At 37.7% G+C, this 20,569-nt stretch overlaps 1 protein-coding gene across 6 annotated transcripts in view; it reads right to left on the bottom strand.

Moving 5' to 3' along the window:
- Positions 1–20,569, bottom strand: part of CCDC15 (coiled-coil domain containing 15) — a 69,739-nt gene that overhangs the window by 31,061 nt on the left and 18,109 nt on the right. For 3 of the 6 annotated variants that reach the window (XM_067751439.1, XM_067751437.1, XM_067751438.1), the window contains 9 exons: positions 17,209–17,322; positions 12,390–12,512; positions 11,629–12,132; positions 10,926–11,048; positions 10,564–10,686; positions 8,629–8,703; positions 8,198–8,320; positions 7,595–7,717; positions 653–745 (listed from right to left, as the gene is read on the bottom strand). In XM_067751439.1, coding sequence (XP_067607540.1) covers positions 653–745; positions 7,595–7,717; positions 8,198–8,320; positions 8,629–8,703; positions 10,564–10,686; positions 10,926–11,048; positions 11,629–12,132; positions 12,390–12,512; positions 17,209–17,322 — 1,401 coding nt within the window. The remainder of the gene's footprint in view (positions 1–652; positions 746–7,594; positions 7,718–8,197; positions 8,321–8,628; positions 8,704–10,563; positions 10,687–10,925; positions 11,049–11,628; positions 12,133–12,389; positions 12,513–17,208; positions 17,323–20,569) is intronic. The other 3 variants (XM_067751440.1, XM_067751441.1, XM_067751442.1) reach the window with 3 other exon arrangements.

Genomic DNA, 20,569 nt, shown 5'->3' with positions numbered 1-20,569 from the left:
ACTACCCTGTGCGTGATCTGTTCATACGTCCAAATTTATATATTCTCTTTTTAAGGGCACAAGCTACTCAAAGAGCACTAGTATACACACAGACATGTTTTTGTCCTTAGAGTAGCTTGTGTCTTTTTGGTAAAAATTATTAAAACTATAATAACAGTTCTTAATATTGAAGATACATCACAATCATCTGTGGTGTTTTTTTAAAACACAGATGCCCCAAACCTACCTAAGATACTGATTCAGTATATCTGCTTTGGGTCCAGGCATTTGTATTTGGAAAAAAGCTCCATGTCTGATTCTGGTGCATGGCCAGTATTAAAAACTGTTCATTTAAACTAACTTTAGATTGAAAAGGAAAAAAAGGAAGTCACAAATTAAAACTCTTCCTTAAATTAGCTATTATGGCAAATATACACTAACTGAAGAAACTCACTAGGATCACCTCTCTGATTTCACATCAAGGTACCCTAAATCCTAGAAGCTTAGAAGAGAAGTTCAACATATTAAAATGAGTCAAGCAACTTTTGTGCCTTTATCTATGGAATTTGTAGTACTAGCTCTTAATGTGTTAGGACACAACAAATTGTTTCCAATCTCACATATACTATTATAGTAGAAACACTGATGTTCAAAAGCCATTGTCACTACATACCTCTTTCTTGTCCTCCTCTTGACTTACTCCTGACTGAAGTGCCAGTGGAGTTTGGAATTCAGTGTTCAATCCTGATTGATATTCACCACCAACCTGTTAGAAAGTCCAGTCACACAAAGAGACAAAATTGCCAAAAGTTAGCCCTACGTATGTTTTTGATAATTTCATCTATTGATTCCTTTCTCTTGCAATCTTGAGCTCAACTGGATAAAAACAATTTTTTAAACAAATATAAAAGAATAAAGCTTTAAGAAAGAATAAAAGAAAGAAATTAATCAAACAAAAACAATAAAGAAAAGAAAATATCCAGGTCAAAAACATGGATGGGGACCTCCCTGGTGGTGCAGTGGTTAAGAATCCGCCTGCCAATGCAGGGGACATACATGGGTTCGAGACCTGGTCCGGGAAGATCCCACATGCCATGGAGCAACTAAGCCCATGTGCCACAACTACTGAGCCTGTGCTCTAGAGCCCGCAAGCCACAACTACTGAGCCCACACACCACAACTACTGAAGCCTGCGCCTACAGCCCATGCTCCGCAATAAGAGAAGCTTCCTTAATGAGAAGCCTGCACACTGCAATGAAGAGTAGCTCCCACTCGCCGCAACTAGTGAAAGCCAGCACACAGAAACAAAGACCCAACACAGCCAAAAAAAAAAAGAGAATGAACTAATGACAGATCAAAATGTTCAGAATGAAAGTCCTTCTAAATTGATCACTTGAAATCACTCTATCATGAGTGTGTGCTTGGGACTGAATCCAGGATATAAAACTAGATCCCTTAACATCTCAAATCTGTAATCATTTTCAATTTATACATGTTCTTGAAAGGTGTGAGTTTAGAGAATAAAAGCTTGAAAATACTATAGCCATCAACTGACATGGCAGGGAAGAAACTGGGGCTTATTTCCCCCCTAATTATTAGAAAAGCCTGTTGACATAACTTAGTACACTTACTTGGACATTATATGGCTCAAATTATGATCTCTAACTTTTAGAAATAAAAGTTTAAAATTACTTTTATCTTTTTAGCTTAAAAGTTATTTATCTTTCAGCAAAGTTGCAAGATATAAGATCAGTATGCAAAGCTCTATTGTATTTTTAGGTACTTGCAATGAACAATCTGAAAATGAAATTAAGGGGAAAATCCATATAAAATATCATCAAAAAATTCTTAGGAATAAATTTAATAAAGGAAGTGTAAATTGTATACACTGAAATCTACAAAACATTGTTGAAAGAAATAGAAGATCTAAATGAATCAGAAGACTTAATATTGTTAAGATGGCAAATTGATCAACAGATTTAATGCAATCTACATCAAAATTTCAGCTGACTTCTTTGTAGAAGTTGACAAGGTTATCCTTAAATTCATACAAAAATGCAAGGGACCTGGAATAGCTGAGATGACCTTGAAACAGAAGAACCAAGTTGGAGAACTCACTCTCCCCAATTTCAAAACTTACTGCGAAGCTACACTGATCAACACAGTGTGGTACTAACATAAGGACAGACTTATAGATCAATGGAATAGAACTGATAGTTCAGAAATAAACTCTTAAATTTACAATCAACTTTTTTTTTTTTTTTTCTTTGCAGTACGCGGGCCTCTCACTGTTGTGGCCTCTCCTGTTGCGGAGCACAGGCTCCGGAGGCGCAGGCTCAGCAGCCATGGCTCATGGGCCCAGCCGCTCCGCGGCATGTGGGATCTTCCCGGACCGGGGCACGAACCCGTGTCCCCTGCATCGGCAGGTGGACTCTCAACCACTGTGCCACCAGGGAAGCCCGTAATCAACTAACTTTTGACAAAAGTGATGAGCGAATTCAACGGGTAAAAAGAGTCTTTTCAACAAATGATGTTGGGTCAACTGGATATCCAAGTGCAAAAAAGAATGAAGTTGGACCTCTACTGAACACCATATAAGAAAATTAATGCAAAGTGGATTGAAGACCTTGCAGAATGCAAGAGATATAAAATTCTTAGAGGAACACACAGCAGTAAATCTTCATGACCTTGGATCAGGCAATGGTTTCTTAGATATGACACCAAAAGCACAAGCCACGAAAAAATAAGTAACCTGGACTTCAAAGTTAAAAATTTCTGTGCTGCAAAGGAAAGGAAACCACCAAGAAAGTGAAAAGACAACCCACAGGATAGGAGAAAACATCTGCAAATCACAAAACAGATTTGAATATATTAAGAATCCAGTAGATTAAGAATCCAGTAGAATATATTAAGAACTCACATAACTCAATAATTAGAAGATAAATAATCCAATTACAAATTGCACAGAGGATTTAATAATTTTCCAAAGAACATATACATATGACCAATAAGCATGTGAAGAGATGCTCATCATTAATCATCAAGTAAATGTAAACCAAAACCACAGTGAGATATGACTTCACATCCATTAAGAGAACTATAATTAAGAAGGCAGACAATGACAAGTATTGGTGAGGATGCGGAGAAATTGGAACCCTCATAATACTGCCAATGAGAATGAAAAATAGCGCAGCCACTTTGGAAACCAGTTTGCCAGTTCCTCAAAGGTTAAGCATATGATTACCATAAGTCTCAGCAATTCCCCTCCTAGGTGTATACCCAAGGGAAATGGAAACACATATCACAGAAAAACTTATAAACAAATGTTCATAGCAGCATTATTCATGACAGTCAAGAAGTGGAAACAATCCAAATGTCCATCAGCTGATGAATGGATAAATAAAACGTGCTGTATGAATATAATGGAATATTATCCAATGAATAGGAATGAAGTACTACTACATGCTACAAGGTCAATGAACTTTGAAAACATTACGCTAAGTGAAAGAAGTCAGTGACAAAAGGCCATTCCACGATCCCATTTATATAAAATGTCCAGAACAGGCAAATCTATAGAGACAGAAAGTAGATTAGTGGTTGCCTAGGGCTGGGGATGGGGGTGAGGGGAAAAAGGGAGCGAGTGGCTGCTAATGGGTGTATGTATGACTTTTGGGGAGTGATGAAAATATTCTAAAACTGATTGTGGCAAAGTCTGCACAACCCTTTGAATATAGTAAAAACACTGAATTGTACACTGTAAATGGGTTACTTGTATGGTATATAAAGTAGTCAATCCTCATTATTTGAACACTCCTGTATTATTTGTGAATTTGCCTATTCGTTAAAATGTATATGTTATCACAAAATGAATACTCGCAGTGCTTTTGTGGTCACTTGCAGACATGCACAGAGCTGTGAAAAATCTGAATCGTCAGTTTTACACATTGCAAGCTGAGGTCGAACACGGTGATGCTCTGCCTTTGGGCCTTCATACTGTAAACAAGTATCCTTTTCAAGGTACATTTGGTGCAAAGGTTTTTGCATTTTTGTGCTTTTTCTGTTGATTTTGCTGTTTAAAACATCCCTCAAGCACAGTGCTGAAGCACTACCTAGTGTTCTTAAGCATAAGAAGGCTGTGATGTGCCTTATGGAGAAAATACTTACATATATTAGATAAGCTTCGTTCAGGCACAAGCTATAGTGACACTGGCCCTGACTACAATGTTAATGAATCAACAACACACATTAAATAAGGTGTCTTCAAACAGAAATTCACACAAAACAGTTGAGCAATGAATGGTTCAGTAGTCACTAAAATTCAGTGTTTATGGCAACTTTATAGAACATAACTACTATGAATAAAGAGAATTGATTGTATATTTCAATAAGGCTGTTATTTTTAAAGTTATTTGTTATAGAGAAAATCTGAAAACAATACATAGCAATAGGCTAATGGTGGTTATCTCTGGAATTTGGGGGTTTTTTTCTTTTTGTTTATTTGTATTTACTTTTGCTATAATAAAAATGAAATTTTCTGCTTTCAAAAAAGTAAGAAAAACTGGACTTCCAGCACTGGCCAAGGAGTAAGCCCACTCTGAGCCTCTCTCTCTCACTGATTGTAACTAAAAATTCCAGGAAATGTGGCCCCTGGTATCTGGAGAGTATATGGGGTGGGTATCCTCAAGAGGAGTGAGTTCAGAACTCTACTTAATACTCTGTAATGACCTGTATGGGAACAGAATCTAAAAAAAGAGTAGATATGTGTATACGTATAACTGATTCACTTTGCTGTACAGCAGAAACTAATACATTATAAAATACATTATAAATCAACTATACTCCAATAAAAATTAATTTTAAAAAAATGCATGAGGGCTTCCTTGGTGGCGCAGTGGTTCGGAGTCCGCCTGCCGATGCGGGAGACAAGGGTTCGTGTCCCGGTCCAAGAAGATCCCACATGCCGCGGAGCGGCTGGGCCCGTGAGACATGGCCGATAAGCCTGCGTGTCCAGAGCCTGTGCTCCGCAACGGGAGAGGCCACAACAGTGAGAAGCCCGCATACCGCAAAAAAAAAAAGATGCATGAGTTAGAAAAGTGGATTCCTTAATTCTGTGTATGAACTGGCACACATCCCAGAATTACCCCTGAGCTGTGCATGCATGGGATGGACTTAAAGAAGTATAATGAAGGCTTTGAGACCTGAACTAACATTGGAGCCACTGTTCACAGAAGATGAGAAAGAACGTATAATCTGAATTTAACCAGGTTGACTGCTTGCCAAAACAAACAAAAATATGCAACATTATTCAGAGGATTTTAATAGAAACCTGTCTCACAATATAATATTCAAAATTGGACCCAGAAGAAAAGATGGCAAGAGAATCCAGAATATGGATCCAAAGAAAGACATCTCTTCCTCTGAGATTAGTAGGAACAGGTAAGAATGGCAAAAAAGTAAATGGTCAAGGGAGTTATTGCATGATGGCTTCTACTTTTTCTTTTATCGAAAGTCTGAGAGTATGGGGGGGTGCAGCAGGAACTTTAAGGAGTATTTAAGGGTTAGAATGATCAGTGTGGGCCATAGGTGAGGGAGCGGACAAGTGGCAAGTAAGGAAAAAGCTAGGCAGCACTGGGGACCCAGCTGTGACTATAAACCGTAAGGATGAATGTGTATAAACCTACACCATTAAAGAGCTTTTTTCCAATAAGGCTGGATTATTTGGGAGCCTAAAAGGTGAAAGGACTGATCCAGGGTTGAGGATTTTCAGGGCTGGTATGGCAGAAGGACAATAAGAAGAGGTTCTGACTGCCAAAGCTGCACCCTCAATTAAACAGTCAGGATTAGGTACCCCTCTTCTGTGCTCAGCTAATGCCCTATGCATCCTGTACCACTAATTATGTTGCTTCAGAATTATCGCTTATTTGTCAGTCTCTCTTCTTTAGACTGTCTGAAATTAGAGTGCTCTGTCTTGTTCATAGTTATATCTTTGATATTTAGAACCTAAACAATGGCTAACATCAAACAGGTGCTCAATAAGTGTTTGATTGACTAATTCTTTCTAAACAAATTTAGCAAGAAACCAGCAGGTACCAGGCACCATGTTAAATGCTGTCCACGCTCCGGTAAACAAAACAAGTGTGGTGCCTCTCCTCATAAAGCTTATAGACTAGTGGAAGTCATGTAAATAAGTAAATAATTACAAACTGTCTTGTTTATGGAGAAGGAAACAAACAGAATGCAGGGACAGAGGAAAAACAGAAGAGGGTTGCCGTATGGAGCATAAGCTCTAAAAGATACAAATGCATTCACCAAATGGCGTGAGCAGTGACGTAATGGTAGTAAAAATACTTTAGGCTGCAGTGATACCCCTGATGTAATCTAAATAGGTCAGAATAGTCTAATATATTACGGCATAGAAGTAGACATTACACTTCTTGCCACTACTATGGATCTTAACTGTATCTGCGAAGCAATCCTAAGTTTCTCCATCCATAAAACAAGGATAATAATAGTATCCATCTCCCAGGGTAATTGTGAGAGTTAAATGAGACAATGGATACAAAGTTTTAGAACCATTTTGGCTACGGTAAATGCTTAATGAATTTAAGCTGTTAGTCTTAATAATATTAATAACGTTAATCTTGATAAGGTGGTCAGAGCAGTCTTTTCTAAAAAGGTGACATTTAAGCTGAAACGTGAAGGATGAGAAGGGACCAGCTTTGTGAAGAAAAAAGAGAAGACTATCCAAGCAGAGGGGTAAAAAAAGCAAAAGAGCTGAAGTAGAAAAGGGCCTGGCATAGTTCAGGATATGTAAACGGCGATGCAGAAGAAAACATGACAGCCTTCCCTTAGACCAATCTTAAGAGACCCAAACCAAAAATAACAAAGGACCTGCAGTTTAGTCCTAAAAACCTCAGCCCAAATCCATAATTCTGCCTTTATGCCTCCTTTTCTTTCTGCTCTCTTAAAAGAGCCAAGAGGAAATTTCTCTTTATCTCTTTCATATATTCTAACAACACTGGTTGCCTGAAGGCTCTGTCTTTAAAATAACATGAAACCACAAGTCAGAAATTATCCAGACAATGGTAAAATTCTAGTGGGAATAAACTAGACTTCAGTTAAGTCATAGAAAAATCTTAGTAGGCCAGCGTACTGTGACATTTTCTTGAAAAACTATAGATCTTAAATCAATACACCAAAACTTAGGCAATATAACCTTAACAAGCTCCAGCCCAAATTCTGAAGCGTTTCTTTCTTGGTGATCCTACCTTATGCTCTACCAGGTTACTGATGGAGATCTAGTCCTGGCTGTTGGTGAAAGATCCTCCCTCCCCCTCCCCCCAGAAACCACTTATTTCTTTCCCTCTCACACCATAGAAGACTAGGGCCACCAGAAATACACCTTTAATAAAAGAACGTACATGTAAAAAATACAATTTTTCCAATAGGCAACAAGCACTCCTGACAATACCCTAGGCTTCGCTGAGTAATCTTAGGTTTTACACACTATGAAATAAACCCAGAATCGGCCTTTTGCTCAGCCTTACTGCTCCCAGCTCAGTAGGACCCACACCCTATCTAAACTCCAGGGTTCATACTCTACAGTTTGGTTTACCTGTCTGCTGCTGGGAGCCTCTCTCTGGTGCTTGGGTGGAAGATGCTGACGGCCAGCCGGAAGCAAACCTGCTTGCCATCTTTCAGCTGTTCCAGCAGATGGTTGCCGTATGGAGCGTAAGCTCTAAAAGATACAAATGCATTCCCCAAATGGCGTGAGCAGTGACGTAATAGTAGTAAAAATACTTTAGGCTGCAGCGATACCCTTGATGTAATCTAAATAGGTCAGAATAGTCTAATATATTACGGCATAAAAGTAGACATTACACTTCTCGCCACTACTATGGATCTTAACTGTATCTGCGAAGCAATCCTAAGTTTCTCCAGCCATAAAACAAGGATAATAATAGTATCCATCTCCCAGGGTAATTGTGAGAGTTAAATGAGACAATGGATACAGTTTTAGAACCATTTTGGCTATGGTAAATGCTTAATGAATTTAAGCTGTTAGTCTTAATAATATTAACAACATTATTGATAATATTAATAAGAGATAACACTATCATCATCATCGTTGTTGTTGGTAGCATAGCTCTGGCAAGTCTATATCAAACTCTAATTAACTGACTTTCTGCTGCTTACACTTTACTATACTCTGCTCTACCTGCTCTCTGGTGGAGCCTGGATCCTGGATTTCATGTAAAACATATTCATGGTGCTCCAGAAATAACTCCTTTCTCCATCTCTCATCTGTCATATTATGTGAGGCCTGCCCACAGTTCCTGTGCTAAAAGAAAACAAACACTGAACATCAATTGTCCAAGCGGTAGCGTCATGCCAGGGCAATAGTAAAAGCTTTAGTGAAGAGGCCAGAAGTAGTTTTAACAGGGCAGAATGGTCACAGAACAGGAGGACATTATATCTTTGCCCATTGTTATTGACCTTAACACTAAACCCCTGAAACAGTTACTACTTTGCCCTGTCAATCTTGAACCAAAACCTAAGGAATTTACTCTCCGTTACTTACTTCTCCCTATATTCTGCTTTACTTATTCTCTGGGAGAGGCTAGGTCTTGAATACCAGGTGAAACATACCGATGGCACTTCAGAAGCAACTCGTCTTTCAACCTCCCATTTCTCAAAAGATGAGGGCTGCTTGATACACTTGTTCTAAAGGAATAACAAAACACAAAACTAATTGTCTAAGCAAAAATTATAGGTTAGTGACAATACTGTACACTTCAGAGACAACTCTGAAATAATGATACCGGGGAGGGTAATATAACAATTAGAGGTGTGCATGTGTGTGTTTAATATAAAATTTCCAAACATACATAAAAGTGGGGAAAAAATTAGTATAATAAGTCCCAAGATACCTATCACCCAGCACCGACAATTAGCAACATCATGTTTTTTGGTTTTGTTTTTTCTCTTAATTTTTATTGGAGTATGGTTGATTTTACAAGGTTGTATTAGTTTCAGGTGTACAGCAAAGTGAGTCAGTTATACATACATCCACTCTTGTTTAGATTCTTTTCCCATATAGGCCATTACAGAATATTGAGTAGAGTTCCCTGTGCTATACAGTAGGTCCTTATTAGTTATCTATTTTATATATAGTAGTGTGATATGTCAATCCCAATTTCCCAATTTGTCCCTCCCAGCAACATCATGTTTTTTCATCCATCTCTTCTCCCACTTTCTTTCCTGGAGTATTTTGAAGCAAATCCCAGATAATTCTGGCACTTTTTTTCTTTTGCATTTTTTGCATGGGGCAACTCTTTATTCAACAACACATTTGGAAGAAGATAAGGCAACAAGGCAATATTTTTATAATGTTGCTAGCATTTTCTCAGGTAAAGCCAGGTAAAAAGCTGTGTCATTTCCCAAAGTACTGCTACTCGATGTCCCCAATAACTCCATGCATAAATACTAGAAGTGGTGAAGTCTAGGATGTTTTGAGTGGCAAACAGCTTGTTTTTTCCTTCATCATAACTGGTTTGCAAATCTGATGTCTGGCTTTGGTGTACTGCTTCAGATGGCCAAGAGTAGAATTCCTTCAGTATGTATAAGACTAAATGTCAAAAGGCAAATTTGCTGAAGGACTTGAGTTTAAGAGAACAATTTACGGATAACCAATCACCTTTATATAAAACCTATCTCTTATTTAACCCAAATGACAGAGGTATGCTTCCTCACCTGGTCTCTTTAGATCTGGCACATTCTGAAATAAATGAAGACACCATACTCTTAGCCTAACTCTAGAAGCTTTAATTCTATGTAGTCTACGTACTAGCTAGCTTGGCAAGCTCCAGCCCAAATCTTGAGCAATTTCATCTGTTACTCTTTTAGAAAGTAGACAGCGCTCTCACTGTTTTCTGCTCTACCTGTTCTCTAGGGGAGGCTTGGTCTTGCATTTTAGGTTTAACATTCTGATCACACCCCAGAGTCAATTCATCTCTCTCTCTCTCTTCTCTCATAAAAGATGACAGTTGCTTCATAAATATGTTCAAAAGAAACAACAAAAACAGAAAACAAGTCGTCTAACCAGGGCAACATGCTAACCTTAATACTCTAGGCTTCAGTGAGAACTCCAGGGAAATGGCACCAGATGAGGCTATTCTGATACATTTTGGTTTGAACGAGGATGTTATACTTTTACCCCAACTCTATAGATCTTAATTTTTAATCCCCAAACATGTACAGAATAGTCTGACAACCCCCCCCCCAAATTTTAAGTAATTTAGGATCTGCTAATTCTTCCTATAATATTCACGTAAGGGCAGTATGCTTGTGGTAATAATGTGGGCTTCAGCAAAAGTTGTAGCATAATCTTAGTAAATTAAAATAGTCTGATTCCACAATAAGAATATGAATGTGATTTATCATCCTTCTGAATGACAGAACTGATCTGACTGATACAGTTGACTGAACAAGGATCTGATTCTATATTTCACATTACCAGTTGTTGAAAATGTATGAAATCCAGCTACTTTATTTCCTCTCTATCTCTTTCTGATTGTGCTCTACCTGATCTCTGATGAAGGCCTGGTCCTGAAGTTTAGGAGGCAGATACTGATAACCTGCCAGAGAAAAGTCTTCTCTCCCTTTCTCATTTGTCATATCACAATATGATTCCTTGAAGCGTACCTTCTAAGAGAGAAGAAAACATAAAGTGTAAATTGTTCAGTGGGAGTAACATGATAGCAATAATATTCTAGGCTCTATTGGGAGCCTTACAGTAATTTTTTCAACTCCAGATAATGTGAAACATTATGGAATAAAACAGAAAACCATACTTTTTGAAATCTAGCTAAGAACAATCTTGGAAAGTTCCAAACTAAACCCAAACAATGCAGTTCCTGATGGTCCCTCTCCTTTTTCTGCTCTACCTTGCCGTTGATGAAGGCCTGATCTTGATGCCTGTGTAGAAGATCTTGATGGACATCCAGAGGAAGCACCTCTTCCCGACTCCTACCTATCAAAACTGATGCTGGCGGCTTCAAATTTGCTTTCTAAAAAAGAACAAATATAAAATAGCAATTGTTCAGTTAAGAAAGACAGGTTAATCAATAATACTTTAGGTTGCACTGAGAATTCAGGAGTTAACTGAGGTCAGAGTTTAATTGAACATCTTATAGAATAAATTAACACACTATACTCTATTCCCCATAAACCCAGCCACAACCCTAAGTAATTTACTTCCTGTTGATCCCTTTCTTCTTCCTCTTGGTCTACCTGATCTCTGGTGGAGGGCTGACCTTGGAACCTGGGTAAAAAATACTGTTGGACACTTGTGGGCCACTCTTTTTTCCCATCTTTCAGCTCTCAAAACAGATGACGGCTGCAAGAAATACTTTCCCTAATGAAGAAAATTTTTTAAAAAGCAAATTGTCCAGACAGGGGTAATATGCTGCTGACAATATTTTAACACTTAATAAGAACCCTGGACATTTATTTGATAAATCAATCAGTGAACTATTTTGTTCCAACTATGGCTCTCTAAATCAGCTGCAATATAGTCCTTGCAAATCCCACTACAAGCCTTAAAGAGCTTATTTCTTTTTGTTATATCTCCTTTCCACTCTATTTCACCTGATCTCTGGGTAGAAAATCCTGGTCCTGGCATTTGGGTTGAACATTCTGGTCTTTGAGAAGAACATGCTGGTCTGTGGGTAGAAAATCCTGGTCCTGGCATTTGGGTAGAACATTCTGGTCTTTGGGAAGAATATGCTGGTCTGTGGGTAGAAAAACCTGGTTTTGGAGTAGAAAATCTTGGACTTCCAAAACAATATTCCCATCTTCTAGTTCAACACTCTGATCTTTCAGCATAACACTCTGAGTTTTGGTCTTAACAGCCTGGGCTTTGGGCTCAACAGCTTGGCCTTCCAGCTTGATATCCTGGGTACCGAGCCTCAGCTCAACACTCTGGGCTTCCAGCTCAACACTGCAGACGCCTGTCAAATCACCCTGGGTTTGCAGCAGGTCACCTGGGGCTTCTGGAAGATAATCCTGGGCTTCTGGCAGAACATCCTGGTGTAACTGCCTTACCTCTTCCTCTTCCATCACAGCAAATAATGGATTTTTGAATTGTACTTTCTAAAAGTGAACATAAACATCAAATATAAAATGCCAAGCAGCAGTAACACTGGGTTTTCTGCGAGATTCCTAAAATAATCTTAAAAGGATACGGTAGTCAAACAAATTACTAAAATAAAATGCAAAATTACAGTCTTTGCTCAACTCAATAGAACCTAAATCTACAGTCTCAAACCAGTACAAGAATACTGGCATCTCTAGTCCAAATCATAATTACTTTAATTTCTATTATACTATCTCCTTTCACTCTGCTTTACCTGAACTGTGCTGAAAGGTATATCCTTGTCTTCAAAAAGGAGATCCTGCTGGTCCCCCCAAGACAAATTCTTTTTCCCTTTCTTATCTATCATAATAGATGAAGATTCCTCAGTGTCAGGTTCCTAAAGAACAAACAAACAAAAATGGAAAAGAAAAAAAAAACCAACCAAATGTATCTGTTACAGGTAGAAACAAGAATGCATGCAAAAGCATTAAGTTAGCACTCTTCCTCACACCATATATAAAAATTAACTCAAAATGGATTAAAGACCTAAATATGAGAGATAAAATTATAAAATTCTTAGAAGACATAGGATTAAGCAATGGCTTAATAGATACTGCACCAAAAGCACAGCAGCAAAAGAAAAACAGATAAATTAGACTATACCAAAACTAAAAATTTTGTGCTGCAAATGATAGCATTAAGAAAGTTAAATGACAACCCAGAGAATGGGAGAAAATACTTGCAATCAAGTATCTGATAAGAGACTTGTATTCATATAAAGAATTCTTATAACTTGATAATAAAAAGACAACTCAATTTAAAAATGGCACTACATTTGAATACAGATTTTCTCCACGAGAGATATATAAATGGGCAATAAGCACATGAAAAGATATTCAAGATGATCAGTCACTGGGAAAATACAAATCAAAAGTATGGAGAGATCCCACTTCACACCCACTAAGGTGGCTGTAAAAAAGACGGGCAATAACAAGTTTTGAAGACAATGTGGAGAAAATGGAACCCTCATACATTGTTGATGGAAAACACCTTGGCAGGGGCTTCCCTGGTGGCACAGTGGATAAGAATCTGCCTGCCAATGCAGGAGACAGAGGTTCGATCCCTGATCTGGGAAGATCCCACATGCCGTGGAGCAACTAAGCCTGTGCACCACAACTATTGAGCCTGTGCTCTAGAGCCCACGAGCCACAGCTACTGAAGTCCGCGTGCCTAGAGCCTGTGCTCCGCAACAAGAGAAACCACCGCAATGAGAAGCCTGCACACCGCAACAAAGAGTAGCCCCCGCTCACCGCAACTAGAGAAAAGCCCAAGTACGGTGATGACGATCCAACACAGCCAAAATTAATTTTAAAATTAATTAATTTTTTAAAAATTAAAAAAAACCGGGGCTTCCCTGGTGGCGCAGTGGTTGAGAGTCCGCCTGCCGATGCAGGGGACACGGGTTCATGCCCCGGTCCTGGAAGATGCCACATGCCGTGGAGCGGCTGGGCCCGTGAGCCATGGCCGCTGGGCCTGCGTGTCCGGAGCCTGTGCTCCACGGCGGGAGAGGCCACAGCAGTGAGAGGCCCGCATACCGCAAAGAAAAAAAAAAAAAATTAAAAAAAACCACCTTGGCAGTTCCTCAAAATATTAAACATAGAGTTAACATGACCCAGAAATTCCACAACCAGAGAAATGAATGTCCGTACAAAAACATGTAAAAACTGCTTATAGCACAATTATTCATAAAAGCTAAGAAATGGAAACAACACAAATGTCTATCAACTGCTGAACTAAGTGTGACATACTGATGTACTGATACATGCTACAATGTGGACGAACTTTGAATACATTATGCAAAGTGAAAGAAGCCAGTCACAAAAGACGCCATATTATATTATTCCATCTATATGAAATGCCCAGAATAAGCAAATCTACAGAGACAGAAAGTAGTTTAGTGGTTGCTTAGTACTGGGGGTAGGGACAGGGAGGGACTGGGGAGTGACAGTTAACAGGTATGGGGTTTCTTTCAGGGGTGAAGAAAATCTTCTAAATTAGATTGTGGTGACAGTTGCACAACCCTGTGAATATACCAAAAACCTCTGAATTGTACACTTTAAGTGGGTGAATTGTGTGGTATGTGAATTAAAGCTTAATAGAACTGTTAGAAAAAAATAACTATTGGGCATTATAATCTTAATACTTAAACTCATCCTTAATTAGCTGTGGATAGTTCTAACAAGGCATCTTTTTTCCTCTACTCTTTACATTTCCCTACCTGATCTTCCATAAATTTCTGGTAATCTACAAGAGTTAAAAGACCTTGATGGGGCTTCCCTGGTGGCGCAGTGGTGGAGAGTCTGCCTGCCGATGCAGGGGACACGGGTTTGTGCCCCGGTCCGGGAGGATCCCACATACCGTGGAGCAGCTGGGCCTGTGAGCCGTGGCCGCTGAGCCTGCGCGTCCGGAGCCTGCGCGTCCGGAGCCTGTGCTCCGCAACGGGAGAGGCCACAGCAGTGAGAGGCCCGCATACCACAAAAAAGAAAAAAAAAAGAAGACCTTGATGGACCTCAAAGGGCATTTCTCCTCTTATCCCTATATTTATCCTGGTGAATGATGGTTTCCTACAAAGTGCTTTCTGAAAAAGAAGAAAAATTAATACAAATATAAATGGTCTAGAGAAAGCAATATGCTCATGACACTAAGCTGAGTTTTTGTGAAAGATCTGGAGCAATCCTAGCAGGTTATGGTAGTCTAATGCAGAATATTGAGTTCTACTTCAAGTATACAAACAAGTCACTTACATATCAAACACATGGAAGTGAAATTCCTGGTAGGAGAATTTTTTTTTTAACATCTTTATTGGAGTATAATTGCTTTACATTGTTGTGTTAGTTTCTGCTGTATAACAAAGTGAATCAGCTATACATATACATATATCCCCGTATCCACTCCCTCTTGCGTCTCCCTCCCGCCCTCACTATCCCACCCCTCTAGGTGGTCACAAAGCACGGAGCTGATCCTGGTAGGAGAATATTTTAACTTTATAAATGATAATTTGCCCCTATCCTAGCCAGTAACAATTTCAGAAGGCTTACAATTTTGTCTTGGTGATCTAACAGTGGGCAAGGCAAATATATCTCTTCTACGTTTATCTCTAAATCTGGAACAACCAGATGTCAGTCAAAATAAGTCTAACAAGAATACGAAACCAGAGTTCAACTGGGTTATAGATTGTTCTCCTTTCTGACTGGCAGCTTCCTCCTTCACACAACTGAATGGATAGAAAACTGTTCAGATTTGAGGGAAAGACTACGTGCTTGATAAGAAAAGTTTCACTAATTTCTTAGATCATTCTCAATTATATGGAGTAGATTTGTTTGTGATGTTTTACCTGAAAAACACACATGCATTCTTTGGAAGCAAGCAGCTAGCCTGAATTCACCATCAACATCATAATGAATTACACTTAAATGGCACCTTTGACGTATCAAACTGGTTTACACAAGGATGTCATCTCAGACTTAATCCTCCTCCCTTCTACTGGAGAATTATTTCAGTCAGGCCTAGGAACAGTACTCTTTCTGGGAAAAACATCAGTTGAAAGATTTGAACATGCTCCACACAATGTGAAGTATCAGTCTCTAGGTTCTGATAACCCTTTTTTTTTCTGGTTTAAATAAAATGTGTCCAATCATCTCCTTTGAGCAGTACCGGGAAGTCAGTCTTATGGACCAAACTATAGTACTGCCAAATCCGTGGTAGAGGTATGAAAATTGTCAAGAAACTAAGTCAAGAATTTAGTTTCAAAAGAGTCTTAAGTCACAACAAGGCAATCCTAGAAAAAGGTAACCATACTTAATGCATCTAAGATGGAATGCCATATGTAGGCACACCCATGCCCACTTGTTTTTTATATTTAACTATAAATTTCTTAATTATCGCTGAAGAGGAAGGTATTATAGCTTAGTATTCTACCAACTGCAAACATATAAGAGACAAATGTCTTTGATGGTTGCACAGAGATACTTAAGGAAAAAATACAAAAATAAAATATAAACATATATGTAATCTAGGAAAATGTAAAAAAATACCAATTAGGAAGCAAAACTGAGAAAGAACTAAGCAAGAGACAGAGTTCTTAATGGTACCAAAAACAAAGAGTAAAAAAAGACTAATTAATGAGCCATTTTACTGATGCTGCCTATCAAAACTTGAAATTAATGCTAAAATTAAGTAAACACAGGAAAATACATGGGTTTAACATCCAAATTTGTGAACATGGAAATAAGGAGGCACCAAAACAATGCAATTTTACAAGCATAGCTTTAAATATTCTTTTAAGTCTAACTCCATATTTAGGTTCCAATTATTCATGCTAAACTTATTCTATATTTTGAATCAAAAGAATTTCTTTCTTTTTGAAAAATAATGGTATTGACTTCTTCCTGATTAAAAAATAAAATATATACATTATGGAAAATTTCTACAGTAAAGAAAACCAAGAGAAAAAAATAAAAATCACCTGTAATAACACTATCCAGAAATAATCAGTATTAACCTCTTGGTCCATTTCTTTCCAGGCCTTTCTCTGTGCTCATAGCATTCTCTCCCCATCTCGATATTTTGCTTTATTTTTTTCATAGCATTTATCATTTGAAATTATATTTTGCATTTATTTGCTTATTTATTATATGCTTCCCTACTAACACAGGAGCTCCTTGTCTACCTTTTCACCACTGTTAAGTCCTGCTTCTAGAACAATGCCTGGCAATCGTACACATCCCATAAATATTTATGGAATGAATTTTTTTAATTGAGCTTACATTGTATCTAATTTTATATCCTACTTTTTCCACTTAACTTTATATCACAGACACTTTCCCTAGTCTTCAGATACCCTTTGAAAGCATGATATTTTTGATAATAGCTATAAACGAATATATCATAACTTTTAAACCGCTCCCTACTTTTGGATAATTAAGGTTATTTCCAATTATTTTTCAGGTCTAAATAATGTAGAGATGTAAATTAATCTTTATCCTATTTTTTAATCTGTATTTTTAGAAACAGCTCATAAGAATTTAATTTACCTCTTGGGTGGGAAAGTTTTTCTTTCGATCATCTGGAAACACCGATGCATTTTTTTTATTCACAGTTTTAAATGATGCCAGCCGTTGACGTGCTTCTTTCATGGTTTGACTAAGCTGCCAAAGAAAGGGGAAAAAAAGAAAAGAAAAACAGGCTAAAGTCTTAATACCAAATTCACTAAGTGTTCCAACAGGAAAACAGGCCCCTATTATTAAAAATTGCCAGACCTAAGACAAGAGGATTACTTGGAAAGGAGATTTTCTGATCTGCTGATAAGTGTATTTACAACATTATTTTCATTATCTTAAGAGACTGTATTTCATAACTTGATTTAAGTGCTGTTACTCAAATCGTTTTTTAATAATGTAGGCTTTATATTAAGTACGTACACAAAAATATTAGAACCTATAAGTCTGAATTTGGAAATTACTGAGCAGACACATTCCTTACCTTCTATCCGTCTTCTTAATAAAGAGTTATTTCTTCAACTGGTCCTTGCATGCCTGATCACTTTTATCACTCCTTGTAAGAAGACTCTCTATTCCTAGTCCCCCTAAAATCCTTTTTTCCTATTTACATGAGTCTCTTCTTCACCCATAACATTTGAAAACTATAGTTATTTAGTCTTTTCTCAAATGTCTCTTCTTCCAGGAAGGCTTCCTAAGTTAATTTAGAGTACAAATTCAAACCTGTCAACAGACCAATTTGTTTCAGGTACTCTAGGTAACAATTGATAATAAATATTAATATTAAATATGTTAATTTTGTGTTCATTCCTTATCTCTACCTAGCAATTTCAGTAAGTATCTATTTTGACTTCTTTTTCAGAGAAGTACACAGCCTATTTTACATTTCACATATCTGCATAGAATGTTCCTTTAAGGAAAATACAGAAAAGCACATCCCTATACTACTCAGTGAAATTATGGCAAAGCCAGGACCAGTTCTAACCCATCCAATGAAAGTTTAATGACATCATTTCTCCCTTAAAGGGAAATAATGACTGTGATTTACAGATATAAATTACAAATATTTTATGATATTTACTAATAGTGACCTAGAGATAAAAACACTCTCTTGCTAACAGCCCGGTTTCCTTACAGCATTATCACCTCTGTTTTGTCCTTGTTTCTAGAAGGTCTATACCTCTAGCCAGAGAAATCAGCTTGAAACATTACTCTTTATTCTATTAAGAGGAGGACTTCTAAATTTGGTTAGTGCAGAGTGGCTAAAGGGGTCAAGATAGAGTTAATCACAATGCAAAAACAGATAGTATATCTGCAGTTGAAGTTATGAAAAAATACAAAGCCATGAACATGCTTATTTTTACTCCTTGCCAAGTGTGGTAGACATTATTGCCCTGCATAAAGTGACCAAGGATGCAAAATACTTGCTGTAACAGATTTAAAATAAGAGTACATAATCTTCATTTTCCATCAAGTCCAAACCCCTATTAGTTGCAGATTGATTTTAGTCTCTTAAGCAGGATATTTCAACTGCTCCAGCAGCTGGACTAAACATTACGTTCAGTTTTTCTGTCTTTATCAAAACCCTTCATCAAATCAACCCAAAGATCCTTTCAATGACCTGCTATGAGGACTGTAGTAGGCTGAATAATGGCCACCCAAAGATATCAGGTCTTAATCCCTGAAACGTTACTTTATAAGGAGAAAGGGCCTTTGCACGTGTGATTAAGTTGAGGATCTTGAGATGAGGAGATAATCCTGGATTATCCAGACGGGCACTAAATTCCATCACAAGTGTTTTTATAAGAGAGGTAAAGGAAGATCAGACACATGGAAGAAGTGATGTGAAGATGGAGGCAGAGATGGGTCTGATGTGGTCACAAGCAAAGGAATGCCAGCAGGCACCAAAAGCTTCAAGAGTCAAGGAACAAATTCTCCCTAGAATCTGCGGACACCTGGATTTTGACTCAGTGAAACTGATTTTGGACTTCTGGCCTCCACAACTGTAAGAGAATAAGTTTCTGTCATTTTAAGCTACTAAGTTTGGGGTAATTCGTTACAGCAGCCACAGGAAACTAATACAAAGACCAAAGTTAATGTTAATAAGCACTAAACAAAACACAGAAGACAGGAGGATGGTAAAAATCAAATTATGTAAAATGAACAGGCAGAGAAGTACGTTCCTCTTATTGTAAGATAATGGTGATCACTACATATATGGGTGACTGTGTGTGTGTATATATATGCATTTGTATGTGTATATATATACATATACATTTACATATGTAAGTTTAAACACATATACATGTTGTGTTTGTAACTACTCAAAACATAAAATTTGACCAAAAGTCTTTTCTTTTCTTTTTCTTTTTGGGGGGCCGTGCCATGCAGCTTGCGTGATAGTCCCCCAACCAGGGATTGAACCCAGGGCCACGGTACCGAGTCCTAACCACTGGACTGCCAGGGAACTCCCCCAAAAGTCTTTTCTGTACTAGAAGCTTAGACACAATTTTCATTCCTTTGTAGCTGTTGTTATCAGCAAAGACTGGCACTGAATCGCTAACCAAGACTTAAAACTTCCCTGATGGAAATAAATTATTATATAATTACATAGAAAACCCAGCTATCAATAAGCAAAGGTAGTTCTGACCAATAAAATTAAAATGTACTATATAAACAAATTTTGAGATTTAAATAAACAAATTTTGAGACTTAAATCTTAAAATCTAATGCAAACACTGATCATACATTAAAATGTAAAACTTCAAACAAATATGTAGGATGAAATTTGACAAATATAGATATCTACTGTGATACTGTTCCCCACTCATTGTTCATATTTTCTTCAGTTCTTTTTAATTTATTCAGACAATTAGGAATTTATATGGAACTATATAAATGAAACAATGTGGTAATAACATGTAGGTCATGGGAAAAGACTATAGATGAGATCTAACATTTATAGAATTTCACCTCTTGTACTGCCATGGAGGCCTAATACCTATGTCTTTAAATGTATGTTAATGCCATAAAAATCTACCCAAAGTTGAATTCTATCCAAGTACAATATAGTTTATTTGCAAAAGATAACATATTGATTTTTCAGTGTGTTAGACTTTTCTACAGCCACAAAAATACCATACACATAAAAACTCACATGAGGCCCTTAGCATAGCCTATGAACCCCAATGTAGTACATCAATATACCTTTAAGTAGGCGTACCAAGCTAGAGGCTGGCCAGTAACCTAGACCTAATGCAAAAAGGCAGGATGGGCCAATAAAGATTCCTTACCTTACATAATGAACAAGGAAGTGTTCAGAGAAAAAGTCAGAGACAGGAGCTGGACCTAAAAGATCCTAAGCTGGAGAAAAGAGGCTAAAGGAGCCTCAGGTATG

Source organism: Pseudorca crassidens, chromosome 9 (assembly GCF_039906515.1).
Source record: "Pseudorca crassidens isolate mPseCra1 chromosome 9, mPseCra1.hap1, whole genome shotgun sequence".
Classification (NCBI taxonomy): domain Eukaryota; kingdom Metazoa; phylum Chordata; class Mammalia; order Artiodactyla; family Delphinidae; genus Pseudorca; species Pseudorca crassidens.
The sequence above is the reverse complement of the archived record's forward strand: the minus strand, read 5'-3'. Positions and strand labels throughout refer to the sequence as shown.